This window comes from Oncorhynchus tshawytscha, linkage group LG07 (genome assembly GCF_018296145.1).
Source record: "Oncorhynchus tshawytscha isolate Ot180627B linkage group LG07, Otsh_v2.0, whole genome shotgun sequence".
In the NCBI taxonomy this organism is placed as follows: domain Eukaryota; kingdom Metazoa; phylum Chordata; class Actinopteri; order Salmoniformes; family Salmonidae; genus Oncorhynchus; species Oncorhynchus tshawytscha.
In genome coordinates, this window is record NC_056435.1 from 51,218,426 (window position 1) to 51,240,411 (window position 21,986).

At 42.5% G+C, this 21,986-nt stretch overlaps 3 protein-coding genes across 4 annotated transcripts in view; 1 reads left to right on the plus strand and 2 right to left on the minus strand.

The window, feature by feature from the left end:
• LOC112254785 (paxillin) overlaps positions 1 to 9,929 on the minus strand; it is a 57,410-nt gene extending 47,481 nt beyond the window's left edge. Inside the window, exon 1 of the mRNA XM_024427632.2 lies at positions 9,723 to 9,929. Coding sequence (XP_024283400.1) covers positions 9,723 to 9,735 — 13 coding nt within the window. The 5' untranslated portion in view covers positions 9,736 to 9,929. The remainder of the gene's footprint in view (positions 1 to 9,722) is intronic.
• A 67-nt stretch (positions 9,930 to 9,996) lies between these two features.
• Positions 9,997 to 19,295, plus strand: LOC112254786 (coiled-coil domain-containing protein 63). Of its 2 annotated transcripts, XM_024427634.2 has the most exons (10): positions 9,997 to 10,544; positions 10,915 to 11,052; positions 14,034 to 14,156; positions 14,752 to 14,933; positions 15,043 to 15,227; positions 15,368 to 15,585; positions 15,730 to 15,804; positions 15,990 to 16,182; positions 16,520 to 16,711; positions 17,412 to 19,295. In XM_024427634.2, the coding sequence occupies exons 2-10, from the start codon at positions 10,924 to 10,926 to the stop codon at positions 17,555 to 17,557; spliced, it is 1,443 nt and encodes a 480-aa protein (XP_024283402.1). In that variant the 5' UTR covers positions 9,997 to 10,544; positions 10,915 to 10,923; the 3' UTR covers positions 17,558 to 19,295. The 2 variants fall into 2 exon arrangements, with proteins under 2 accessions (XP_024283402.1, XP_042180532.1); XM_042324598.1 differs by lacking the exon at positions 17,412 to 19,295 and having other exon boundaries at positions 16,520 to 16,993.
• On the minus strand, positions 19,212 to 21,128 carry LOC112255301 (myosin regulatory light chain 2, ventricular/cardiac muscle isoform-like). The gene is made up of 6 exons (XM_024428315.2): positions 21,003 to 21,128; positions 20,230 to 20,305; positions 20,000 to 20,104; positions 19,701 to 19,779; positions 19,566 to 19,614; positions 19,212 to 19,316 (listed from the first exon to the last, which is right to left on the minus strand). The coding sequence occupies exons 1-6, from the start codon at positions 21,126 to 21,128 to the stop codon at positions 19,212 to 19,214; spliced, it is 540 nt and encodes a 179-aa protein (XP_024284083.1).
• Positions 21,129 to 21,986: the final 858 nt, after the last annotated feature.

Sequence of the window (21,986 nt, forward strand, 5' to 3'; positions counted from 1 at the left end):
AGTTGCCACAGATCGAGTGTATGAACAATACTTCACCACCTATTCTGCCTTCATGGTGATTCAGTTGAACTTTAATTGCAAATTAAGGGAAATCATTGATGCCGTAGCTCCAGTAAAGTAGAAAAAGGTCACATCTAAAACAGAGAGCCCCTTGGATGAGTGAGGAAACTAATCAATTAAAGAGAAAGTGCAGAAAGGCAGAGCGGAAGTGGAGAAAGTCAAAGTTGCAGGTCCATTATGATATTCTGAGAGCAACTTGGTATTTATATTAAGGAAATAAGAAATGCCAGATTGTCCCATTTTGCTAACTTGATCACTATTAAATCTGAATAATGAGTGCTCTTCGACCATTGATGGCCTGATAAATCCTACCCCCCCAAACTTGTGTGCACGGTCCTCCACATCTAAACGTAATGAATTGTGGCATATTTCAGAGAAGATAACCAACATTAGACTGGGTATCAGTCAAGCAAGACCCTATGAGAAGTTTGATGTGCGCTTGCCTACTACGCAAAGGCACTATGGATTTATTTCCCCTGGTTGACACAGACATGCTCAGGAAAGTGACATCAGAACTTAAGCATTCTACCTGCCTTCGATCCTAACCCCACAACCCTCAAAACAGTTTTTAATTGCATATCTGAAGACGTGCAAGCCATTTTTAAATCACTCCATTCCTAAGAAAATGTACTTGATTTTAAGTACCAACTGTATATATAAAAAAAATCCAGACCTGGTTTTCATGCCCACCACAGCAGACACAGCTTCAGTTAGTGGTAAATGATCGTAGAGCCAACACAGACGCCAAACATCTCTGTCCTTGTACGCTTAGATTTAAGTGCTGCAATTGACTCGGTTGACCAGGATTTCCTTCTGGACAGGTGGGATGGCTTCTCCGGTCTAGGACCTATGTAACTGGGTCGAGAGTTGAATCACCCTTGGTGAACAGAACTCAGAGAAAATACATATCACATGTGGCGTTCCACAAGGGTTGATTTGGGGTCCAGTACTGTTCAGTTTATATTCTACCACTTGGCAGCGTTATCAGGAAGCATAGCATTGATTTCTTTCACTGCTTTATTGGTTTATTCTTTCAGTGAAATACGGAACTGCTACGTATGTTATCGAACAGGTGGCAACCCTAAGTCTAAATATTGTTGTTATATTGCACAACCGTCAATGTTATGCCATAATTATGTAAAATTCTGGCAAATTAATTATAATCTTTGTTAGGAAGAAATGGTCTTCACACAGTTTGCAACGAGCCAGGCGACCCAAACTGCTGCATTTACCCTGACTCTGCTTACACTTAATGCAAGAGAAGTGACAATTTCAGGCACCGCATTGATTATATGCAACACAGGACAAGCTAGTTAATCACTAGTTATTTTATAAAAAACAATCCGTTTAATGCTATCTAGCAACTTACCATGGCTCTTTGCTGCCTGTACTCGCGTAACAGTTGGTAGCCTGCCACGCAGTCTCCTCGTGGATTAGAATATAAATCGGCCCTAATTAAATCGGCCATTTTGATTTATCGGTCGACCTCTATCATATTCAGCTACATTCTATATAATCAATACTTGGCACACATTGGTAAGCTAGTGGTTAGTGTTTTGGGCCAGCAACGGAAATGTTGCTCAATCGAATCCCCGAGCTGACAAGGTAAAAATATGTCTTCATGCCCCTGAGCAAGGCAGTTAACCCACAGTTCCCCGAGCGCCGAAGACGTGGATGTCGATTGTTGTCGGTCCCCGCACATCTGATTCAGAGGGATTTGGTTAAATGCGGAAGACATTTCAGTTGTACAACTGACTAGGTATCCCCTTTCCCCACAGCGGTCCCCTGATGGTGAGTATTAGAACCAGATGACAGGAGGAGTCTATGCATGTCAGTTCTTGTTTGGGGGTAACTTACCTCACCCAGCCCACTCCTTCCTGTGCACCAACAGCACTTCAAACAAACTGGCCTGTTTTAGCTTTTGATAAAAAGGCACACAGAGCATCACCCAACACTAATGAGCTGAGCGGACAGGAGTATACTAACGCTCCAGAGCAGATTTCACTCACAATACATTTTTCTAGCAACCAAGCAGAAACAGATTCATCTCTGGTACATTTTACCCTCCTTTTTCTGCACACAAACTTAGCAGAAGGTATTTTAATTTTCATGTCTTTTTGGTGCATGCCTAGCCAATGGGAGCTGGGCTAGCTGCCTCTGATGTAGGCTGTATCTTGGAAGTAGAGAGAAGAGGGATACTTGTTAGGGCCCTCTGTAAAAATCACATTCCTTAGGCACACAGAGCATCAACAATATACAACATACAATGATGGCATCACACATTGTGACCTGCATGATCGGATTCTGCAGTGAATCCACAGAAGATGTGTCACCAATTGGCATCCTGTCCGCTATATAGTGCACATTGGGATGCACATACAGACACATCCCTGGTCATTGGGATTGGCATCTCCAGGACAGAAGAGTCAGAAGAGAAAGGAACCAGCAACAATCACATCTGGTCAGGCCTTCAGCTGTTAACAGGACTGAGCCCACAGCTTCCTGTGAGGTGTACCACAGGAATCCTGCAGAAGTTGAGGTTGGGTTAGTGGTAGGTGCACAGCTGTAGAGCTAGGCTATAGTCCTAGCAGTGCTAGAGAGCACGTATGTGCTTTCTTAAAGGCACAATTTGAAGTTTAATTTCTGCTAAAAGGTATTGATTGGCAAAGCAGAATGGGGGGTCTTTGAGTGTATTGTGTGCAATCAGTAAATCTGTGCGCATTGGTTGTTTGTAGATTTTATCCCGTGGTCATAGGCCTAGATATTTGAGATTGTAATTGTATGTCACAGTGCACTCACTGCTCTGGTGGTCCCAATGCTGTGGTATGTGGAGAAACTGGTTTGGAACACCTGTATAACAGAGGAAACTAGTCGAGAATAAATTGAAGTGGTCTGGTGTGTTTTTGCCTTTCACATCCACTCACTAACAAGTCAGCAAACACATTTAAAGAGGAGTAGGATGTGTTCGAATGTGCTAGTGCTAGAAGACGACCGATTAATCGGCTTGGCCGATTTCAAGTTTTCATAACAAAACGCCGATTACATTGCAATCCACGAGGAAACTGTGTGGCAGGCTGACCACCAGTTACGTGAGTGCAGCGACAAAAGGACCTTGTGGCGGCAAGGAGCCAAGGTAAGTTGCTAGCTAGCATTAAACTTATCTTTTAAAAAACAATCAATCTTCACAATCACCAGTTAACTACACGTGGTAGATGATATTACTAGCTTAACTAGCTTGTCCTGCGTTGCATATAATCAATGCGGTGCCTGTTAATTTATCATCGAGTCACAGCCTACTTCGCCAAAAGGGTGATGATTTAACAAAAGCACAATCTTTGCACGAATGTACCTAACCATAAACATCAAAGTCTTTCTTAAAACCAATACACAGAAGTATATATATTTTTATTTAAACCTGCATATTTAGTTAAAATAAATTCATGTTATCAGGCAATATTAACTAGGGAAATTGTCACTTCTATTGCGTTCAGTGAAAGCAGAGTTAGGGTATGTGCAACAGTTTGGGCCGCCTGGCTCGTTGCGAACTGCGTTTCTTCCTAACAAAGACCGTAATTAATTTGCCCGAATTTTACATGATTAGAACATTGAAGGTTGTGCAATTTAACAGCAATATTTAGATTTAGGGTTGCCACCGGTTCGACAAAATACGGAACGGTTCTATATTTCACTGACAGAATAAATGTTTCGTTTTCAAAATGATAGTTTCCAGATTTGACCATATTATATGTCATAAGGCTCATATTTCTGTGTGTTTCTTATAATTAAGTCTATAATTTGATAGAGCAGTCTGAACGGTGGTAGGCAGCAGCAGGCTCATAAGCATTCATTCAAACAGCACTTTACTGCATTTGCCAGCAGCTCTTAGCAATGCTTGATTCACACCACTGTTTATGACTTCAAGCCTATCAACTCCCGAGATTAGGCTGGCAATACTAAAGTACCTATAAGAACATCCAATAGTCAAAGGTATATGAAATACAAAATGGTATAGAGAGAAATAGTCGACGTGTCACAATTCCTATAATAACTACAACCTAAAACTTCTTAACTGGGAATATTGAACCACCAGCTTTCATATGTTCTGAGCAAGGAACTTAAATGTTAGCTTTTTTACATGGCACATATTGCACTTTTACTTTCTTCTCCAATACTGTTTTTGCATTATTTAAACAAAATTGAACATGTTTCATTATTTATTTGAGAATAAATAGATGTTATTTATATATTAAGTTAAAATAAAAGTGTTAATTCAGTATTGTTGCAATTGTCATTATAGCAAATATATATAAAATCAGCTTCTGCTTTTTTTGGTCCTCTAATAAATCAGTATCAGCTTCGAAAAACCGGTCAACCTCTAGTTAGTGCACACTCATCCTCCTGTGTTTGTGTGTTTATGCCAAGCCTGGGTCAGGGCTGTGTGGGGTGAGTGCCCGAAATAGACAGCCTCTCTCTCACATGCTTTATGGACTCTGAGCACAGAGAATGAACTTGCTGAATACAAATAAAAATAAGTTTATCCTATAGGAGACACTGATGGAGCTACCCTCTGTCTATCAAATAAATACCTCGACCTACCTAAGCTAAACCTTCCCAGTAAACGCTTTACCAGTCCTTTTTCAATGAAATAACTGAGTAATTAATAAATTATTTTTGGTCCTCAACTCTAATTCGATCATGAGATGAACTAGGACTCAGTAAGAAAGCAAGAGCTAAAAAAAAGTGAATTAAATGGTTATTTTATGAAAGGGGCAGTAAAAAGTATAGTTTAACTTCCTTCTTTTCTCTGAGATGGGTTGGGTCTCACCTCCTACACCATGAAAACATTTACACCCCCTCACCGCATGTTATAAGGCCACACTGGATTGTGCAACTCTCCTTTTTGAGGGAGGACTTTAACCTTTCTAGGGCAGGTGTTCTGCTAGCGGAACCCCTCAACAACATTCCGCTGAAAAGGCACGCAATTTTTTTTATTTTTTTATTTTTTACTTTTATAAATATGTAACTTTCACACATTAACAAGTCCAATACAGCAAATGAAAGGTAAACATCTTGTTAATCTACCCATCGTGTCCGATTTAAAAAATGTTTTACAGCGAAAGCACAACATATGATTATGTTAGATCACCGCCAAGTCAAAAAAACACAGCCATTTTTCCAGCCAAAGATAGGAGTCACAAAAAGCAGAAATAGATAAAATGAATCACTAACCTTTGATAATCATCAGATGACACTCATAGGACATCATGTCACACAATACATGTATGTTTTGTTGGATAATGTGCATATTTATATCCGAAAATCTCAGTTTACATTGGCAGCTTACGTGCAGTAATGTTTTGATTCCAAAACATCCAGTGATTTTGCAGAAATTCTCATAATAAACATTGATAAAAGATACAAGTGTTATTCATAGAATTAAAGATAGACTTCTCCTTGATGCAACCGCTGTGTCAGATTTCAAAAAAACTTTACGGAAAAAGCGTGTGTGAATCATTCATGGCATGGTTTTCTTTGGACACTAAGGACATTTTGAAGGAAGGAAGATTTCCCTTTGGTCATTTAGAAGGTTGTATGATTGCAACTACACCACTTATGTGGGCGCAGTCACTTAGGCAAGTTGTAAGAGACACTTTCTCCTCCATTGGAAAATAAACTACCCTTCTCACACTATTGAGCCAAGTGAAACTGAGCCAAGCCACGCTATACCGGGCAGGTCTGGCTATGCATCCAACATAGTTGCTGGAAGCATTCTGGAAAGGAAAATGTGAAAAGAACAGCATGAGCCAGTACGGTTCAGGTTGTCCCCTATAGTGTGAATCAGGCATAAGAGTCAGTAGACACCATGCTGTTCTTGCGTGTGTCATGTGACCCCGTTTTGCTCAGTCCTCCAAGTGTCAGGGCAGCACTTTTTTTAACATCCAAAATCAGATTACACATTTAAAGAAGGTATCTCACACCACATGGCATCTTAAATCAATATCATGAGGCATACTAATACAGTTAAGTTAAGATGTTATTCTGGTGCATTTTTTGCATCCAATTAAGTTGTTTTTTTTCTCCAGATGACCGACTAAATTTTACCTCATGGTTGCCATGTATAACAGACAGACCTAAACACACAATCCCACCCACCCACAAATACGATTTGCCCACTACAATATTGCATTGTTGAGTGAGTGTGAGTTGGGTGTGCAAAACCTGTAAAGACAATACTGTAGATCGGTGCCTCGGACTGTCAAATACCTTAAAACTTGTATAGCCTAGTCAGTTTTGAGACTGCGATACAATGAACTGGGAGTGCTTTCTCTAATGACTGGTTGTGGGTACTGATGATCGAAGCTACATGTTCTACACGTACAGTACTACAGCCATTCCATGTTTACAGCAAACCATAGCATGTAGGCTAGCTATTTTGGGAAGCATGTTTATATCACTATTCATTACTAAGCCCATAATGTTTCTAGCTGACACAGATCTTCTCACATAAACGTAGGCCTGTTCATGTGGAGCAAGGAAATTCCGTGTAAAAGCAGATTAATTAATTTTTTAAGACAACAGATGGTGTCACATTGTGGACAGCACGCACAATTAACCCCAGCAGTCCAACTGTGGCTGGAGGGGATGTGACTGACCCGTTAGCAGAATGAATTAACTCCCTACTCATCCGCTGTACATGGACAACATAATTGGCTTAGATCAAATATGACAGGACAGACAAGGGAACCCAGATGCACACACAGTAACAGGTGCACTTGGCAACAACTCCCCAGCTTGCTGCTGTCCTCACTCAACTTATCTGGCAAAACGAAGTTACATATATATTCCAGATAAAAAAAGTCAACGTTTAGAGACGATAATGAGAAAAAGAACAAATGGCAGCAAAAAGAGCAGGGGAAGGAACAGATATGTTCAAACCTCAGGCTATAGTGTATGGCTCAAACCAAAGACTATATACCAACGCCCTAACTTATGAAGGAGCAGAGGTGTGCCTGGGGCTACAGATTCTTCATCAACACTGCAACAGTGTTGCTAGATGTGTGTATGGAACGATTTTAGTGCCAACAGATACTGTATTTGAATTCAATATTTATTTTGAAACTGAACTGAATGAATATTGCATTCAGTTTTAAATGCAATTTATGCTTAAATTCAATATGGTAAATACTGCATGAATTGTCTGTGTATCAAGCTTCCAAACTAATTTCAAGTTCACCAAAGTTGTATATATTAAACTTCTCAGATGCATTCAGATTTCAAATTGAATTCTCTAAATTCAGATTAAAAATTAGAGACCACATCCTGGTTCTTTGCAAGGAATCGTAGCATTTGGTCTATAAGCTATGATAAGCACCCAACTTCCTACTTTTTAAAAATTATTATTGCTACTACTATATTGCTGAAAGCTAAGGATCTCTGGAACATGACCATGCCTTCTGATGCTCACAGGAGGCACTGAAGGGAGTGTGGCAAAAACAGTACTTTGGCCCTCTTAGCAATATGCAGTAGTTGAATAGGCGCGTCATAGTTATTCTCTATTGACTGACTGGGTTTTGAACCAGGTCTCCTGCATGTCACAAGACTGTTAGCCCACTTAGCTAAAGCCCATAGGGATGAGATCACAAAGTTAATGTAAAGGACGACACACTGCTTGCTTAGGAAGTACCACTTCTCCCTCATTCAGCTCACGTCGAGCTTCAAACTCAGGACCTTTCCCTCGAAAACCCACATGAACGCCTTCCAGGAGTTTCGCAACCCACTGCACTATTGAAAAAGTCTTTCTTCAATTGAAGAGGGGTGGCACTTCAGGCTGATGAGTGAGTTTCATTTACCTCCCAGTGACCCCAGAGGTTGAGCTGAGTGAGTAACTTGTCTTAGAGCTGAAAAAAAAAAAAAAAAAAAAAAAAAAAAAAAGTTACATTGTCCCGCACACAGGAGACTTGGGTTAGAACCCCATCAGTCAAACTGACATCTGCAGGTCTCAGGCAAAATGGTTGCTCATCACATGCATGATCATCAAGCCACCTCATAGTCCCATAAAGCTCAGCTGGTAGAGCATGGCGCTTGCAATGCCAGGGTTGTGAGTTCGATTCCCATGGGGGACTAGTATGAAAAAAGCATGAAAATGCACTCACAATTGTAGGTCACTCTGGATAAGTGTCGCTAAAGGACTTAAGTGTAACTGTATAATGTTGCACCCTCATGAAATGGGGTGCACATATCCTTCTGTCACATAAAGTGTTGTTGTGCAGGAGGCCTGAGTTCAAATCCAGTCAGCTATATTGGTGCCATGATCTCTAAGTATGATGTTTTAAAAGGGGTGAAACGTAACTGAGGTCTGGAGAATTGTTAGTTTCCTGTACTCAGCCCTATGGGCTTTAGCTAAGTGGGCTAGCACAGTCTTGTGACATGCAGGAGACCCGGTTCGCACCAAGTCAGTCACAAGAGAAAGATTAATTAGGGAGTGCAAAAGTGATCCTTAGAAGGGCTATTAAACCATTTCGTAATGGGGACCAAATGGATGCATTTGTCACACTCCCTTCTGTTGTGTCCATAGAGGGGAACTGAAGCCTTCAGTAATGGGGTCATATTCGCTTGTAGCCAAATGTATAGGAAGAAAATAAATTAAACATGGCACATTGGCTTCAGAAACCTGTTTAACACAGATGGTTTCATTCTATCTGTTCTCCTTTACCTCTCCTGGTTGGCCACGTACCAGGATGTTGTCTCTGGTTTTGAATCAGAATTTAGAGAACTGAAGTTTGAAAACAATCTGAGAAGTTTAATATGAAACTTTGTGGTCAACTTGAAATTATAGTTTGTGAACCTGAGAGACAATGAATGCAATATTTACTATATTGAAAATGAAGACAAATATTGAATATCAGTATTTAATTCAATTTTAAAGCTGAATTAAATATTCATTCAATTCAGTTTCAAATCATGAAATACAAGTTGAATTTATGAATTTAATGATTCAATTTGTGCATTACAAATTCTAAAATAGTACAGTACATTCAAATGCAATATCTAAATACAAATTCTAAAACATTGAATTCAAATAGTTTGTTGGCAGTGAAATGGCTCCATAATTGTGCATGCATGGTCGCGGTCATCAATATAGTAGCATTTTCCATCAGCAATGGACGCGGCAAAAAGGCTCGAAACAAATTTGCAAATGTCATGAATCAGCTAATTAAAAAAAGTTGAGTTCAAAATCAACACATCTGGGAGAGGCGGCATCGATTGAATCCCTGCCTGTATTTAGCTGGCTGTGCACACATTGCTAACACAGAACACATGTGTTATTGAAAACAATTGTGGGAGGATTGCAAAGTATCCATGCGTATTGGCTAGCAACTGATTCAACAATAATCACGAATTAGCTCCTTCCTGACGCCAAGGCAAAAAAATCCCGTTTTCAGAACCACAGCGCGCGGCCTCCAACCTGCCGATTCCCACGCTGTGTAGTAGGCTAGCTGGATAATAACTGGCTCTATAACGTTAGCGACATTTGTGGTCATGCACTATAGTTAAGCATACCTGATGAACAAGTGCTACGCAGGTAATTTGGTAGTACCAAAAAAGTGAAAACAATTCGAACGCTCTACTGTTAGCTAAGAAATAACACCACGGGAACTTACCTAAATCATCCATGGTGGTAGCAGAAGGAATCGGCGCTACACTATGAACGAACCGGGCCGGTTGTCCTTTGATTCGATTGTCGGTTGTTCTACCTACACTGTGGCTTCTATATAGAAATTCCAGTAATCTGAATGCAGTACAGAAGTTTTCAGTTAGCTGCTTCCCTGCTACACTCAACAATAAAATTCAGTCATGGGGACAAGCAGCTCACCCCCACCTGGAGCCTTCAAATTTACCAGTAAGAAAAGTCTGGCTGCTGTACTTAAACTTTTAGTTATAGGCTGCCATCTAGCGGAAGTGGGCCAACTAGGTATGTTTAGATTAAATCAACAATGTGGGATTTGTTTTTCAGTGAAATTAAAGACCCCACCACTTGTTTTGAGGTCTTTATTTGGCAAGCTAAATGGCACGCACACGATTCCAATTTACACAACAATGTCTCTTAATTGGATATGTATAACCTATCTATAAACTGAAATCAATTGTAGTTGCATCTAGTCCATGTACATGTTTCACCATTCCCCCCAACCTATGATTGAACAATTGGCATTGCGTCAGAGGTGATCATCATGGAACGATTTAAGAATTCGAAAATGCGTTCTAAAAATCACGTTACTCCATAGATCCACAATAGCAAGTGAGGTCAACATAATTGATTTATATTTCTTTGTATTTTATAAAGTCAACGTATCATTAGCCTTGTCAATATAATTTAGAAACAGTGGAGACATTGGTGAAATACCAATCATCAGCGAGATAAATGTAAAAATAATCATTCACAAACTAAGATATCGAAGACTACACGGCCTAGGCCGAAACTGGTAAGTAGTGCTATCTGGAAAATTATGTGTTGTAGCCTGGTAGGCCTATCGGAAATGAATAATTGATTAGCGCATGTGTGTACTAGTACCCTTACAAAAAAATATTGCAGTTTTGAAACTAGTAACTGCAGACCACTGTGGTATTTTGGACGCAGTAATTGCAGAATAACTGCAGTTACACCGCAAAATTACTTCAGTAAAAAAACGTATTAATTTGGTTGCAGTATGTGCAGCATGTGGTAGTTATACTGCACTCTGACTGCAATCTTTTTGTAAGGGTAATTCTTGACCAAGTAAAATCAAGAACGAGGTCTGTCCTTTGAATCTGACTGCATAACCATTTGATGCATTTTCCAATAATGTCACACAGGCCAAAATAATGCCCCCCAAAAATCCGAAAAAGACTGACAACCTTCATGAGCAACACCAGCGACTCCTTGTGGATAATGACAGTTACCTGGTTGCCATCCGAAAACAGAAGGAACACCTTGCCAGTCTGGACACCAAGGTACAGTATGGCCAATTAGAATGACTGTTGCTAAATAATAGTAAAATGTCACCGGAGGGGAAGGCTGCCATCTTACCGGCTCTTAATAACCAACCATGCTATTTTGTTTGTTTTTTCGCATTGTTCGTAACTTGTTTTGTACATAATGTTGCTGCTGTCTCTTATGACCCGAAAAGAGCTTCTGGACATCAGAACTGATATTGCTCACCTCAAACTGGACGAAGAGTTCTTCTTCAATGAGTCGGAAGGGGGGGATATAATACAGACACCTGACCAGGCCCATATCCCCATTATTCGCTGGAGAAGGTAACACAGATTTCGCGGAAAGAGATCAAGGTGCCTTGTGAGGATCAGGCGACGAGTGGCTAATCTGCCCTTGCCTTCCATCCTGCTAGCTAACGTTCAATTGCTGGAAAATAAATGGGACGAACAGAAAGCACGTTCATCCTACCAACGGGACATTAAAAACTGTAATATCTTGTGTTTCACCTCGTCATGGCTGAACAACGACATTAAGAACATAGAGCTGGCAGGTTATACACTCTATTGGCAGGACAGAACAGCAGCCTTTGGTAAGACACGGGGCGGGGGCCTATGCATTTATGTAAACAGCAGCTGGTACACGATATCTAAGGAAGTCTCGAGGATTTCTCGCCTGAGATAGCCAACAGCTTATCCTGAGATACTCTATCTACCTAGAGAGTTTTCATCTGCATTTTTCGTAGCTTTCGACATACCACCACAGACGAATGCTAGCACTAAAAGCGCACTTAATGAGCTGTATACGGCCATAAGCAAACAGGAAAACTCTCATCCAGAGGCAGCGCTCCTAGTGGCCGGGGACTTTAATGCAGGGAAACTAAAATCTGTTTTACCTAATTTCTATGAGCATGTTAAATGTTCAACCGCCTTTACTCCAGACACAGAGACGCATGCAAAGCTCTCCCTCGCCTTCCATTTGGCAAATCTGACCATAATTCTATCCTCCTGACTCATGCTTACAAGCAAAAATTAAAGCAGGAAGCACCAGTGACTTGGTCTATAAACAAGTGGTCGGATGAAGCAGATGCTAAGCTACAGGACTGTTTTGCTATCACAGACTGGAATATGATCCGATGGCATTGAGTACACCACATCAGTCACTGGCTTTATCAGTAAGTACATTGAGGACGTAGTCCCCACAGTGACTATACGTACATACCCCAACCAGAAGCCATGGATTACAGGCAACATTCGCACTGAGCTAAAGGGTAGAGCCGCCGTTTTCAAGGAGCTGGACTTTAACCTGGAAGTTTATAAGAAATCCTGCTACGCCCTCTGATGAACCATCAAACAGGCAACGCTTCAATACAAGACTAAGATCGAATCATACTACACCGGCTCCGACGCTCGCTGGATGTGGCAGGGCTTGCAAATTATTACAGACTACCAAGGGAAGCACAGCCAAGAGCTGCCTAGTAACACGAGCCTTCCAGACAAGCTAAATATCTTCTATGCTCGCTTCGAAGCAAGTAACACTGAAACATGCATGAGAGCATCAGCTGTTCCGGACAACTGTGTGATCACACTCTCCGCAGCCGATGTGAGTAAGACCTTTAAACAGGTCAACATTCACAAGGCCGCAGGACCAGACGGACCAACTGGCAAGTGTCTTCAGTGACATTTTCAACCTCTCTCTGTCCGAGTCTGTAATACCAACATGTTTCAAGCAGACCACCATAGTCCCTGTGCCCAAGAACACTAAGGTAACCTGCCTAAATGACTACCAACTCATGGCACTCACATCTGTAGCCTTGAAATGCTGGTCATGGCTCACATCAACCCCATTATCCCAGAAACCATAGACCCACTCTAACTTGCATACCGCACCAACAGAGCCACAGATGATCCAATCTCTATTGCACTCCACACTGCCCTTTCACAGTGGGCAAAAATAACACCTATGTGAGAATCCTATTCATTGACTACAGTTCAACGTTCAACACCATAGTGCCCTCAAAGCTCATCACTAAGCTAAGGACCCTGGAACTAAACACCTCCCTCTGCAACTGAATCCTGGACTTCCTGACGGGCCATACCCAGGTGGTGAGGGTAGGCAACAACACATCCGCCATGCTGACCCTTAACACGGGGACCCCTCAGGGGTGCGTGCTCAGTCCCATCCTGTACTCCCTGTTCACTCATGACTGCACGGCTCCAACACAATCACTAAGTTTGCTGATGACACAACAGTGGTAGGCCTGATCATCGACAACGATGAGGCAGCCTATAGGGAGGAGGTCAGAGACCTGACCGTGTGGTGCAAGGACAACAACCTCTCCCTCAATGTGATCAAGACAAAGAGATGATTGTGGACTACAGGAAAAGGAGGACCGAGCACGCTCCCATTCTCATCGATGGGGCTGTAGTGGAACAGGTTGAGAGCTTCAAGTTCTTTGGCGTCCACATCACCAACAAACTAACATGGTCCAAGCACACCAAGACAGCTGTGAAGAGGGCACGACAAAAACCTATTCCCCCTCAGGAGACTGAAAAGTCACCGGGGCCAAGCTTCCTGCCATCCAGGACCTCTATACCAGGTGGTGTCAGAGGAAGCCCTAAAACATGTCAGACTCCTGCCACCCTAATCATAGACTGTTCTCTCTGCTACCGCACGGCAAGCGGTACCGAAAGGCCAAGTCTAGGACCAAGAGGCTCCTAAATAGCTTCTACCCCCAAGCCATAAGATTCCTTAACAGCTAATCAAATGGCTACCCAGACTATTAAGGTCTGTAAGGTCTACTACACCTGTTGTATTCGGCGCATGTGACAAATCAAATTTGATTTGATATTTATTTATATAGCTCTTTGCATTATACAGAAAATCTCAAAGATGTTTAAAAACATAAGTACATGTAGGCCTAATTCTTGGACTGGACAATGCATAGAATGAATAGAGTTCAACTCAATTCAACTTTATTGATCCTCTCTTCCCCATGGAGATGAAGGAGATGCAGACCAAACTGTTGCAGAGGAAGAAGGAGATGGGTGGTAGGATCTGCAGCCTGAAGAGACCTCTTCATCAGAGGAAGCACATCCGCATCATGGAGGTCCGTGTCAACCAGGTACTGCAGTCATCACCACACAACCCTACATTTACAGTCACACTGTTGACTGTTTGGTTTGTTTGGCAGTCATCATCACAGAATACAACATCTATTCAACAATCTTACATTTATCACACAAATCAATCACACATCACAAAACCGTGGCGGTATACATTCAACACTCACAAAATCACACAAACCTACATCCATTCCACACTTGTTGAGTGTTTGCTATGAATCAGTTATGACCAACATAAAAGGATTCGATATATGTAAGATGTACCCAGTATGGCCACTCAATCTGATTGGCAGAGAGCGAGGCGTATATGGCCATGCTAAGACGATGTTTTCCACCATAATTTGCAAATAAATTAATAAAAAATCCTACAATGTGATTTTATGGATTTTTTTTCTCATTTTGTCTGTCATAGTTGAAGTGTACCTATGATGAAAATTACAGGCCTCTCTCATCTTTTTAAGTGGGAGAAATTGCACAATTGGTGGCTGACTAAACACTTTTTGCCCCACTGTATTAAATTCCTCATTGATTTGGTTCAAACTGGTTTGCAATGTGTTTTGTGATTTGAGCATCATCTCTCCTGTGGTTTTGCAGGCCACTAAAAGCTTTGACAAGTTGCTATGCAGCAACCAGGCATTGCGTGATGAGATTGACCACCTGCGGCGCCAGAGGTGCTCCTTCTCCCTTATGTACCAGCGTCTGAGCAGAGAGCTACTGTCCCAGCACAATGTCATGGAAGACCTCGTGGAGAAGTCTGTCCTTGCCTACGACCAGCGGTCAGAGCCACAAACACTATGTCTGTGTGTGTGTTTGTATGTGGTGTGGAGAAGTCTGTTCTTCTTGCGCTCTCCCAGCTTAGAAATGTGGGCTGTGTTTGTGTTCTAGGTCCGAGGCCCTGGCCCGCATGCTAGCTGTGAGGGAGCGTAGCAAGAAGGACACGTCTCTCTGCCACACTGAGATGACTGAGCTGAAGAGGGTCATCGACCACGAGATCAAACTCCGCAGCTTCATGGTCCAAAAGTCCAAGGAGAGCGTCCCCATAGGCGAGGACGAAGAGGCCAAAAAGAGAAGTATGTTTTAGAATCACGCTTAACATTATACATCCTACAGTTGTTCATCGAATGGTTTCTTGTTTAGCCTAGAGGCTAGAGGCCTTTCTCGAGCTTCATCAACCTTCTTGCTTCATGGCAGTGTTTTGTCATTGGTGTAGGGGCCGAGCAGGCTCAGCGTGAGCGAATGGGAGGAGAGAGTCTGGAGACCTACCAGGCGGTGCACCGGCTGCTCGTGGAGGTGAGCGGCAACAGCGACCTGCGTCAGCTCGGCAGGACGTTTGTGGAGAACGAGGAGAAGAGCTTTGCTTACTTCAACTACATCAACGAGCTGAACAACAATAGCACCATGCTGAAGGACCGCATCAACAAGCTCAGGGTCAGGGTCCACACACATACACGGCATGCATGCACACACACAAACACAGGATGGGAGTTCATGTGCTGTAAGCTTGTAAAACTAGACAACTTGTAAACCTAGACAAGGTTATATGACCGTGTTCTGCTACTATCTCCCCCACAGACTGAGATCCTGCACTTTGAGCTGGAGAACAAGCAGTATGATCAACAGTGGCAGGGCCAGCTCAAGGAACTGGAGGTAAGGTTTTCATTTTTAGGAAGTTTTAGTTGAACTTTGCACAACTTTTCACTGCTCTAATGTGTCTGCTGGTGCATCCTTGTGCATTTCTCTGTCTGACCATGCCAATCAGTTTCTCTCCCCTATATCAATCTGTGTTCCCCTTCATCTTTTGACTTTGACGTTTTGTCTCTGGTCCCTCTCAGAGAGAGCTGGAGCAGCGTCGTGGCCGGGCCAATAATTTGGAGAGCCAGTACACTGTGGTTCTGAAGTTTTTGGACCAGCATAAGACGGCCATCGCCCACCTGTTTAACAAGATGAAGTGTAACCCTGCTTCTATCATTGGCAAGCTGGGCTGCAGCGCTCAGGTCACTGATGACAACGTCACCCAGTTTATCGGTAGGTGGACATTGTTGGACAACCCCTCTCTCTCGCAGCCTGTTGGCAATGCTAACGCTCTCAAAAGAACAAAGATTTTAACGGATTCCAAAGAAAAATTCACACACAAGATATTACCAATTTACTATGCCATTTGTAAATAAATATCTGGTAATTTCTGTACCATCAAATAAAGTGTATCCAAATTGGCAGTACAGTGTATGTAACACTCACACACTATCTCACACAGGCAAAGCAAAAGTGGAACTCACCAGACTTCTAGAATGAGCGACACATACTCACCACTAGACACTGACTCATCCCGTCTCATTCCGTCCTGTCCTCTGCATCACCACAGGTATCCTGGAGGAGGAGATGCACCAGCTGTTGATGTTCCTGTCCCAGTGCAGCTACAAGGAGGCTGAGGAGATGGAGCTGCCCCCTCAGAACCTCCTGCTGGTCAGCTGCAGCCTGCTGCCCGGCGTGACCTCCTCTGCTACAGAGGCACCCTCCTTCGACGACAGCACCACTGAAGCACTACTGGGCCTGGGTCAGTACTGGTACAGTAGAGCCTGCACCCCAAATGGCACCATATTCCCTATATTGTACTATGTTGTGCTGTTGCCATGTTGTGTTGCTGCCATTCTGTGTTGTTGTCTTAGGTCTCTTTATGTAGTGTTGTGTTTTCTCCTACATTTCCATTTTTAATCCCAGCCCCCGTACCCCAGGAGACCTTTTACCTCTTGTTAGGCCATTATTGTAAATAATAATTTGTACTCAATTGATTTGCCTAGTTAAATAAATAAACAATACAGCATAGTGCATTACTTTGACCAGGGCCGATGCATCACTTTGACCAGGGCATTACTTTGCCATCACTTTGACCAGGGCCAGTGCATTACTTTGACCAGGGCCAGTGCATTACTTTGACCACTTTGGGCCGATGATGCATTACTTTGACCAGGGCCGATGCATCACTTTGACCAGGGCCGATGCATCACTTTGACCAGGGCCGATGCATTACTTTGACCAGGGCCGGTGTAGTGAATAGGTTTCCCTTTGGGAAACAGCTTTTAATAAACTGAAGGCAGTATAACAACCTGTTGACAGTGTAAATAATAATATAATATGTATATATGTAATATCGGGTAACATTTTCCTTAAAGTCAACACTAATCGCAAGTGACTTTTAGTACTTCAAGTGGAGTGTGTCGGTGTTGTGCTCCATTAACTTTGTGTGTGGTGTACAGGCAGCGAGCAGCCTCTGGACTTCCAGACCCTGCGTGAGCGGGTGCTGCCCCGGGTGATGCATACTGAACAGGGTAAGGTGCCCAAGGCCCCATCTGCCCCCCTAAGAGGAAAGAAGAAGGTGGGCTTCAACCCCAAGTCTGCCTGAGCAGGAGCCTCTGACGCTCACAAGACATGGTGCTCACATACTGCGTTGTTTTAATGTCAAAGAAACCATTACAGCATTTAGCTTTAGTCCTTGGTCTCAGTAATCTGTTCATTGTTCAACGTGTCCTTTGCCCCCCAACCCCACCACTGCTTTTGAACAGGTTTGTTCTCATTGTTGGAGGAAATAACACAGCTCATCTAGGCCCTTATCCCTAGTTTCCCACCTCAGGAAAGATACTTAGTTTTGGGCAATGAAATAACAAATGGTGGGTGGCTCAGGGCTTTGCACCTCTGCGTCAAGGTCTCTCAGCATGGCCAGGCACCACCTCAGTGGAGTAACAACAGGCTTTATGGGGATCACTGGCTGACAGCTTAGTGTCTGCCCTGCCTTTGGGATGCATCATGCGGTGTAACGTTACCCCGTAACCTCATGACATGCACTAAAATAAACACTGGGGCTTTGTCTTTCCAAACCAAACCCCATGTTTTGATGGAGAGTGTTAGGCCCCTCTGTACCTTGAAGACCAGTGTGATGCCAGAAGACGGCCATCTCTGCTACATCACTGGCTCTCATTGATCCTCTCTAAATACAGAAGGCTACATGCTCTTAGTCTTAGGGGATCCATAATGTTCTCAGCTGCTGGGCAGGACTGCTACCATAACAAAACTAAAACCCTGAATCAGTTTACAAACCAATAGAAAAGCTCTCCCTCACTGAACAGATCATTTGAACCTCACAAACTCTCCTCGTGGGCTGTTTGTGCGTAAGCAGCATTCTCATAATACTATTTTCAACCCATACTGATGTCATTAACCCCTGATGTAAACTCCTGCTAGTGATGAAACCTTACAGATTAAAAGGTATTGATTTTGTGTATTACTTATTTACAACACAGTGTGGTGCAACAGTTATGTGATCAACTTGGGCAAAATAATTGAGGGAATCACACACCCATTGATGCATAGACTTGATTTGTTGAGTTGATACAGAATATCACTTAAGATGACATTCATTCCAATATGTCATCAGTCATTCAAGTAAATAAAGGACATTGAATATATATTATGCTCTCTAAGGGGATGCTTCAAATTAAACATTTATTGTCATGAGGTGCAAGAAGTAACAAACTGAGGATCTCTCAACAAAAGTTATTTATTGAAAAGTGATCAGATTGTAAAAAAGCTATTGAATATGGATTCAACCGTTTGTCTGACAGACCATTTACACACATCTGGCTTGGTAGTTTGCTTAACCACTGTCGATGACGAGAAAACACAATCAGATGCATCACAGGTGGCCAGTTTAAAAGTGTCTTGGGCCAGTGAGTTTCCCTCTGGTTCTTTCCCTCCTCTTCCACTGTGGGGCTGCAGGTGGTGGGGGGCTCTAGCTATGGCCTCTTGGTATAGGTGACCTGAGAGGGGAAGTGTGACTGACAGACAAAGGAGCCAGTGAATTATTCCGGGGTGGTCTACATCACCTGATCTGAGGATGTAAGTGGACGGGGCAAGCACAAAGGACCGTGGGTGGAGCCTGGAGATGATAGATGACAGCTGACGGGTGTTTTGATGATAGAAATAGAAGCTCTAGAGTCTCCAGTCAAGCGCTTCTATTTCTGTCACTAACAGACACGCTATAGGAGCAGTGAGTTAGTTAGTTACTCCTGATCCTTCTCTTCTCCATGTTTGATGATGTGGACAAGGTTTTTGTAGTCTAGATTTCCTGCCACGTCTGGTGGGAAGGCTGCAAACATTTGCTCCATCTAAGAAAACCATTTAGATGAATTAGTGACTCAATCACTGACACATCATACACGTCACAACAGATTCTAAGCAACACACAACATATTCATATATGAACTGTGTTGTTACCGATTATGAGTTTAATGAAAATTGTTTGTCTGCTGTTGATAGATAGTCTTATGTACAAGGGGTCCAGGGCGTGTGTGTGTGTGGTATATATATACAGTATATGGCTTAGTGTGTTTAGGGTATGTTGGTTGGGCTCGAACCTCTTCAGGAGAAAATCTGTCCGCTTGTGTCGTCAGTATCTCGGTCACACTGAAGAGTAGCAAGAACAATGTGTTTAGGATTACATTAACCTATAATCTATTAGACCTGTTTACACACACACACGGGGTACTCACGAGTCCTTCCTCAGGACCCGTTTTCCTTCAGGATCAAATACTTTAAATGCGTTGAGGATAGTTTCCTCTGGATCAGCGCCTACACAGAGAACACCTCTAATTAGAAAGAAGTCGATGGGAGGCAGACATTTGGATAACACAGACAGTAGTTACAATACAGAAATAAGGAAGGACAATGTCAAATTACGATTCAGGCAACTCATTTTGTAAACTTTTGGGAGAAAGTGACATTCAGTACTGTTGCAAAATGTAGTAGGATGTTTAAACAACTGAACACATCCCTTGTTTGCACACCTCACCTTTTAGCTTCTCTCCAAACATGGTGAAGAAGACGGTGAAGTTGACTGGGCCCGACGCTTCTTTCAGCATCTCATCTATCTCCTTTTGCTTCACGTTGAGACGGCCTGTTACATGGACATGGGTCAGTACCATTTCTTTCATTAGGCCAAGTCGTTATTGTAAATGAGAACAAGTTCTCACTGACCTACCTGATCAAATAGATAAATGATAGAATAGATCTTCAACACACCCAGTGCAGCAAAGGTGTCGCTCAAGTCGTTTTTGTCAATGAATCCATCTCGGTTTTGGTCCATGATGGTGAATGCCTGTCAACAGGGTGGGTTAACATTTAATGGGAGACTCGTGAGAAAGACTCATACCAGTAACTAGAATTTGTCTGTGTGTGTATGTGTTGGGAGGAGAGTGACGGTAAATCCCATGGGCTACAGATGGAGCCACTCTGCATATCAAATCAGTCTATGTGCCGGAGTTTAGTGGTAACACTGGCAACTTTGGCCCACACGTTATCCCCATTCCAGAATACGGGGTTCTCCTCCCTTACTGTTCTCCCTTTTTCTTTCCAACTATCTAAATAAATATCAAATATGGGAAAGAGAGGAGGGATTCGTCTATAAATCTTTGTCATAACAATCCTATGGATGCTCTATCCTCAGCCATGGCTAATCACTGATAACAGGGCCTGAATGCCTGGCAGGGATTGAAAGAGCAAAACCGCTCATACCACACGCCTGGTTAATGCCAGGGCCAGAGAGACAGGTGGACAATGGACAGAGGGACAGGTAAACCTACAGGCTAACAGATGTTGGGTTCACGCTATAGGGCCAAGCTGGCCTGGTTACAAATCCACCATCGTTGTTGGAACTGTACTGGAAAGGACAATATGGAAAGAAAATGTCTGCAAGCAGAGTACCGGTCGGGTTGGCCCTATACTGTGAATCAGGCAGTACAGTAGGGGCAGAATAGGTTATGCACTAGGACCCAGACAGAAAGGGGTATCCTTACCTCCTTGAACTCCTGGATTTGAGACTGCTCAAATATAGAAAATACATTAGAGTTGGCTCCCTCTGCGGACTTCTTCTTTGCCTTCTTGGGTACCTTCGGCGGGAGGTGGAAAAGGAGTAGATCCATGAAGGCTGGTGGGTTGATCTACCCTGAATTGATTTATGCTAGCGCCAGTTAGAGACATATATTAAGAGAGTTCGGCCAATATGGTTTCTGCATTATGATGCATTTACATTTTGTCACTACAACATTCTACAGCAGCCATGTTAGTTCTCCATTAACATTACAATGGGGAATATTTAAACAATGTTGTGTAACTGAATGTCTGGAATTAGAACAATATTCCAAAAGTTGGCCTAACTCTCTAAATATATGTCTCTGGTGCCAGAGTTACTTAGGACACAATACAACTATTGAGATAACAGTTTTTGACAGGACCACCCCTGAACTAACTAAATGCTATGAATTAAGGAGTTATCCTGCCCAACGTAAAATACATAACACTTTAGCATTGTATTACTTAAACATATAGGATGGAATACTAAACATACACTATGTATGTGTTAATCATGTTCCATCTGAATCTAACACACTATAAACAAAGACAATGAGAATCATTTTTAAGAAAATGTTTCAGTATATCAACTATGTCAAAACTGAAATATCTTCATGGAAATCTTCAGATGGACAGACAAATGTTGTTCTTCGCAATGCAGTTTGTTAATTTCTTCCAGTTTCATATTCAGTATTCATCCTGAGCAGAACATGACATCGGACGTCAAATATCTCTATCAAATCAAACAATCTATCAACATTTGTCCGTTTGATCTCTCACACTCAACTATGTCAAAGGGGTGGGGGTAGAGGCAAGGGAATGTGATACTCCGTTGCATCCTTAGAGTAGACAAATGTAGAGAGAGATAGACAATATATCATTAGTTTGATGGTTAGCTTGAAGAACAGCTCGATAGACTCTCTTATTGA